This window comes from Macrobrachium nipponense, chromosome 6 (assembly GCF_015104395.2).
Source record: "Macrobrachium nipponense isolate FS-2020 chromosome 6, ASM1510439v2, whole genome shotgun sequence".
NCBI lineage: Eukaryota > Metazoa > Arthropoda > Malacostraca > Decapoda > Palaemonidae > Macrobrachium > Macrobrachium nipponense.
The window spans coordinates 127,714,626-127,721,678 of NC_061108.1; the positions used below are offsets into that span (position 1 = coordinate 127,714,626).

The 7,053-nt window shown below is 34.7% G+C and overlaps 1 protein-coding gene across 2 annotated transcripts; it reads right to left on the minus strand.

Moving 5' to 3' along the window:
* Nucleotides 1–4,361: 4,361 nt before the first annotated feature.
* LOC135216166 (uncharacterized) lies at nt 4,362–6,464 on the minus strand. 2 transcript variants are annotated; one of them, XM_064251286.1, is made up of 2 exons: nt 6,085–6,464; nt 4,362–5,934 (listed from the first exon to the last, which is right to left on the minus strand). In XM_064251286.1, exons 1-2 carry the CDS (start codon nt 6,142–6,144, stop codon nt 5,134–5,136), a joined length of 861 nt encoding a protein of 286 aa, XP_064107356.1. In that variant the 5' UTR covers nt 6,145–6,464; the 3' UTR covers nt 4,362–5,133. The 2 variants fall into 2 exon arrangements, with proteins under 2 accessions (XP_064107356.1, XP_064107357.1); XM_064251287.1 differs by having other exon boundaries at nt 4,362–5,931; nt 6,085–6,461.
* Between the last annotated feature and the right edge of the window lie 589 nt (nt 6,465–7,053).

Sequence of the window (7,053 nt, forward strand, 5' to 3'; positions counted from 1 at the left end):
TATATATATATCTATAATATATATATATATATAATAATTATAATATATATATATATATTAATCTGCTTTATTTTATTATTCCCGTTATTCTTGTTTTATTAGCCATGTTCGCCTTTCTTCTTATCCTTTTCATAATTGCTTACCATAATTAACTCCGACCTAGCTATTCAAAGTCAAAAAGCAATCATAAAAAAATCAGACGAATATAATTCAGTCTTATTTTTTATCGAATTCCTTGCATATCATCCTGTTTCATTTGGACACCTTGGAAAGCTGTGGGAGTCAAAACTGACGACTACATTAAGAAAGGCTTACTTTCATTAAAGCTTTCTTAGGTTGATCTTTCTGTAGCTATCAATTTCTTCTAAATAGAATTAATTCAAATTAGTTTCACATGTATACCTAGACCTACTACCATAAGCATATTATAAGTAGCTGAAAGGATAAGAAATATGAAAGGTGACGTTCTGGTTTAAGTCTATTTCATATGTTTTGTGTGTGTGTGTGTTTTTTTTTCAAGAAAAAACTACTGCCTTAATCAAGGGTTGCTCTTTGGCGGCTACAGGGTGTAACACGAGTGTATGCACATATTTTGTGGAATGAAAGATAAAGTTTCTTTGAACAGAAAATATTTTATAAACATGCATTTTAAGGCGTCCGTTGTCGGTGCGGGAATTTTAAGATAACCGTTATCGTTAGTGATGCTTTCACGCGATGGAGTTCTTAGCGACTTTTCGAGTCGCCTGAGATGTAGAAGAGAGCGGAGGTGGCTTATAGGAGTGATGGAAGGATTAGGCCGATGTTAATAAAGTAACTCCCAATAAAATGTTTTCTTTAGGTTTTGAAGAAAAAAATGCATGCATCATTGAAACTGTTTCCCTCCCTATCCGTGGTATTCACTGGCCACCGATAAAAAACAAAACAAAATGAGTAAGCCTAACTGAATCTCATCCATCAAAGATAAGTTTGCTTATTCATTAGACTTATTCATTAAACAACTATCAAAGATTTCAAGTGCAGATTTAAAAATCTCTTCCTCTCCATCTAAAGTATTCATCAGACACCAGTAATAAGCTTAGAGCTAGTTATGATTCCTGGTTCAGCAATGTCGTGACGAGGCACTAGAATTCAAAGTTCACAAATGAATGTTGCTCAGCAACATTTACACTACTGTATTGTCTTGCTCTCTTGTGGTGCTTCGAGGTGTTCCACCTCTAGGCCCATGTTCTAAATTTTGCCGTTCTAAATTTAAACAATTTGATTCATCTATGTATGATTCTCTCCGGTTTATTAAGCTTTCTTGATATCTCTCCAACAGGAACTTGCACCGAAAGCAGTGCAATAATTCTCTTGCTCATCGAGGGATGTTTCTTAGACCGATAAATGACACATTGACATTAGATTCCCGTGCACATAACATCAAAAGCAATAGAGTGAGGTCGCCTGGTTTACACTGTTAGGATATAGTTTATATATATATATATATATATATATCTATATATATATTATATATATAGATATATATATATATATATTATATATATAAAATTTGATAGCATTTTGTGAGATTCCAATGTTTTCCGTAAAATTTAACAAATGGAATAGTTCAACTACCTTCAACTTAATATTGAAATGATAATTTAAGGACTATGTTTATGCGATACTACTAGTGCTAGTTGTCTCCTATCTATTTGGTAATGTATATCTATGGTTGTGATATGACGTTTTTTATCACCTCGTTTCGTTCACGTCAATTTTGCTATATGGAAAATAGTTTTACACAATAACATAACATAATATTCTAAAGATATCAGTGACTGTTTTTAACGTCATTACACATAATTTCTTCCATCTTTGAAAAGAAAAATATATAAATAAGGCATGAATCGTGCGTCAGACAGGAGAACGAAAAATTATGAAACTCTGCCACCAGTTTTTTGGCCGACAGTACATTTACGGACAAACTACTTCGCACAAATTTTGTAACTGTTTAACTGAGGGTCTTCCGTGGTTACCAGTTTTAAAGAGGAGACAGTTTTCTTTAAAAAGAAATTTTGCCTTGGCTTCAAAGAAAACTCTTTATGGGTAACTTAAATAATCTGTACTCTAGCGTCATTTATTTGTCGAGTTGCATAGTACAGTTCATACGTTTAATTAAATCTGTTATCCATAAGCAAAGAATTGCTTTCTTGATATCAACGGAAACACTTCACCGCATTTTTACATCTAAAATTCAAAGAAAGATCATTTTTTTCTCATCCTAATCCGCTTTTCGAAAATTAGCGCTCGAATGAAGTTGATCTGTGTGTATTTTTCCCTTTCACAGGCTGCTCCAGAAACGAAATTCTGTGTTAGCATAAAGCCGCCTTATCCAGACAACGTCAGTGTGTACGTATGTATAAATAAAAACGCCAATGAAATGTAACTCATTCATATTTGCATATTTTTCATGACTCATATACTTAGCTGTGCCGAATCCATTATTATTCACTTGACCATTGTAGTAGGAGGTCAACTTGTTATGCATAACTCAGCCAAAAACAGAACAACTTTGAATTACAATAATGTTACTTCTACTGATATCATATCTTTTGGTTTGCCAGTGTTTTTATGTCTGTCACTGACTTTTTATGTGCGAGTTCCTCGTTGGACGAGTGGTTTTCGCGCTCGGCTACCAATCCGGTGGTTTGAAGGTCGATTCTCGGCTCGGCAAACGAGGAATCAGAGGAATTTATTTCTGGTGATAGAAATTCAATTCTCCATATAATGGGGTTCGGATCCCACAATAAGCTGTAGGTCCCGTAGCGAGTGACTAATTGGTTCCTAGCTATAAAAAAAAAAAGTCGATTCATTTAAGGTAGATTCTTGCGCCTACGAGACGTTTGTTTGGCGGCCTCTGATTGGCTGGTAGCGGGAGGCAGACTGCTCGCTCAGTGGGTCATATTTTCGTTTGTAGCTTAGAAAACTAGCAATATGTTTACATTTCTTCATTTATCTCACGTTTTACAAAAGATAGGAAAGTTTTGGTCAAACCTAAGGATTCGATATTAAATGTACAATTAAATAATCTTTTTCTGAAATCAATAAGTTAAAATACAAAGGAATTACAACGAGTAGAAGTGAAGGGAGAAACATTTCATTCTTTATACCTGTTTTTATTCATCATCGGATTTTGCATAATTCACGAGATCAAGATAAAATGAAATCTTGTGTTTTAAAACAATAAAATCACCCTGAATACGCTGGTGCTTTCAGATTTTAAATGCGTGTAATATGTAAAGAGAAAATGAAGAATATGTCTTACTATGTTGCATTCGTGCTTGACTCGGTTTGACAGTAGTGCCGACTGCCGAGAGACGCAAGATATCGTGGGGCTGGTCCTCTCAGATAGAGCTGTTGGCAGTTGCCAATTGGCGATATGAGAAGTTTGCAGTTTCGAGACTATGTATTTACCAAATTATTATGTCATTACATTTTCTATAAATAAATGCATAGAATTCCCATTATGACTTTCGAACATTTGTATTAAAATATTATATATGTCCGTATTTCTGGACATATCTGATAAAAAGAAAAGTAAATCAGATGGATGCATCTGGGTGTTGGCTTCAATTTAGTCTAAGTGAGAAATGTACATGCTTTATGAGGCTCACTGATAAATAACAGAACTTGTTTCTCTGGCCAATAACATCAAAAGCTTATGGTTTTCATATGTTCACTCAATAAACAAAAGTACAAATGTTTATTTCTTACCATAAAATTTGTTGACGATGTAACGAATATAATATACTGTCTTTTTCAGAATTGCTTGAGTTACTCTTACACCAGAATGTTTATCTCCTTTATATACATGTTACACTTTAAACATGTCTACAACAATGTTTAGGAAAAATTTGCTTAGTTTTCTCCTGAGGTAGTTGATTATTCTTGAATCACTTAATTCATACCTGAGTTAGAATAGCTCCCGTAACCGTTCCCACAGCCCTGCATAATTGTATATACGATATATATATATATATATATATATATATATATATATATATATATATATATATATATAGTACATGTAGGATAATGAGACTAATCAGAAGACTGTTATATCATCATCTTTTTATACAAAAAGAATGGAAATTCATGCAGATATATTATGTCATAAACACAAAAGAAAGTCATACACTGTAGGCTTACATTGGTATGTCATTAGGCTATCGATATGAACAAAAAGAAATTAAAATTTTACAAATTTTCTTACGTCATCATTATTATAAATAAATAAAGGAAAATCGTGCATATACATAGTCATGTCATTACATATTGGAACAAAAAGAATGGGAAATTATAAAGATACATTGATATCCCCTTTTCTATTAAAACCAAGTAAAAAGAATTTATAAACAGACATGTACATTGTTATGCCATTAAATATTAAAAAAAGGAAACTCATATGGATATACTGTAGTTATGAAATTGCCTATCTAAAAAATGGAAAACTATAGAAACACTGTTAGGTCTTCAACTTAAAAAAAAAAATAATAATAATGGAAAATCATTGATATATATATCATCACTGTCAGTGTCATCCTCCCTAATATCAATATCATCACTGTCAGTTTCGTCATCTCCAATGTCAATAACAAAACTTTCAAACATATGCTCTCTAGCAACATCTTTCCTCCTATAATCATCTTCTAATTTCTTAACGTGGTGAAAACATTTCTTCCAGTCTTCTGTTGTAACTTTGTCTATCGCCAGTCTCGTAAGCTGCTCAACAGTTTTCAAAGATTGATTTGCATTAGAGTTATTTTTTCTGATATCCCCCTTTATTTGAGCCCATATAAGTTCTATGGGGTTAAACTGACAATAATATGGTGGCAGTCTGAGCACATCATGACCATTTGCACGGGCTATCTCATCTATCACATACCTCTGTTTTTCTTTGTGACACTGGCAATCTGCAGCAATTTTGGCTTTGTTGCTGATGGGTCGTGGGTGACGATATTAGAAGAAAGCCACTGTATGACTTCACTTTTTCTGTTGCTGGTTGTTGGCACTTTATTTTCTATTTTGCTATGGTAGGGAGCATTGTCCATTATGATTAGAGATTTATCTTCTATATTAGGCAATAGTTGTTCCTTAAACCACTTTAAACAAAAACCTTTCATGGTCCATGGAATCATGGTAGTCCCCTTTGGCACCATTTTTTGACCTAAACAACAATAGCGCATCTTTGACAAACCCCTTCTCACTCCCCGCGTGCACCACAATAAATCTTGACCCCTTTCCAGTCTTAAGTTTGGGTCCTATTTCTCCTTCACCCGTTGTCCAACACTGACGTACACATTCATTTTGGTTTATCCAAGTTTCATCAAGGAATACTTCAGGTTTACGTTCAGTTGGACTACAATTCCTATTCTTTTCAATTAACCGTAGGTATTCAGTTCTCGCTGCCACTATATCATCACGTTCCATTAAAATTGCTCTTCCACTCGTCACTTTTTTGTAGCGGAATCCAAGCCCTCTCACAATTTTCCATAACGTTGTTCTTCCACCATTAAACTTTACCGGGTCTTCCTTCACTTTTTCCAGTAGGGCATCTAACGTTGGGAGCTCTCCTCTCTCGTAAAAAGACAAAATCTCCTTCCGAATACACTCATTTTCAAAACTATCCACCTTGTCCTTCACCCGGATCCTCTTCCTGGGATATACAGGTGAAGCGAAGGAGACGTTACCACACTCAGATGACTGTCGCTTGATTTTTTTCACTGTGTTGGTTGGCACTCCTGTAGCTTTGGCGGTCTTCTCAAATACTTCATTTCTTGAGTCTGCTCCCCACTGTGAGCTGAAGTAACGATGAACATTCATTATAATGTTGCGAGCTTGACTTGCAAATCTGGAAACGGTGCGACGAATGGTGCTGTCATCTCGAGACATCTGCTTGAAAAGAAAAGAAATCTTGCTTAGTTCGTTGCTGTTTATTGCTCCACTGAGATTATTATTTCATATCACTCAATTAAGTCTCTGATATCTCTTTCGTTTGAAAATATATTCATATAAGAAAATTAGAAGCAATATGTTGAAACCAACCTCATTAAAACTAAGGATGAGCTGAAGAGTGCGAAGTAGGTCCGTAGATTTCAAATTCATTCCTGGACTGAATTTCCCGCCCGCGGCCAGCCTACACCTCCAACGATACCAGATGCATCCATCTGATTATTTACTTTTTTTATCAGATATGTCCAGAAATACGGACATATATGATATTTGAGTAAAAATGTTCGAAAGTCATAATGGGAATTCTATGCATTTATTTATAGAAAATGTAATGACATAATAATTCGGTGAATACAGTCTCGAAACTGCAAACTTCTCATATCGCCAATTGGCAACTGCCAACACGCCAACGGCTCTAGCTGAGAGGACCAGACCTAACGATGTGTCTCGCACTATTGTCAAACCGAGTCAAGCACGAGTGCAACATAGTAAGACATATTCTTCATTTTCTCTTTACATATTACACGCATCTAAAATCTGAAAGCACCAGCGTATTCAGGGTGATTTTATTGTTTAATAACACAAGATTTTATTTTATCTTGATCTCATGAATTATGCAAAATCCGATGATGAATAAAAACAGGTATAAAGAATGAAATGTTTCTCCCTTCACTTCTACTCGTAATTCCTTTGTATTTTAACTTATTGATTTCAGGAAAAGATTATTTAATTGTACATTTAATACCAAATCCTTAGGTATGACCAAAACTTTCCTATCTTTTGTAAAACGTGAGATAAATGAAGAAATGTAAACATATTGCTAGTTTTCTAAGCTACAAACGAAAATATGACCCACTGAGCGAGCAGTCTGCCTCCCGCTACCAGCCAATCAGAGGCCGCCAAACAAACGTCTCGTAGGCGCAAGAATCTACCTTAAATGAATCGACTATACATAGAAATATCTAATTTTTCGGGGCAGCCCTAGGAGAGCTGTTAATCAGCTCAGTGGTCTGGTTAAACTATGATATACTTAACTTTGCAATATTTGAAACAGTTGGTTGG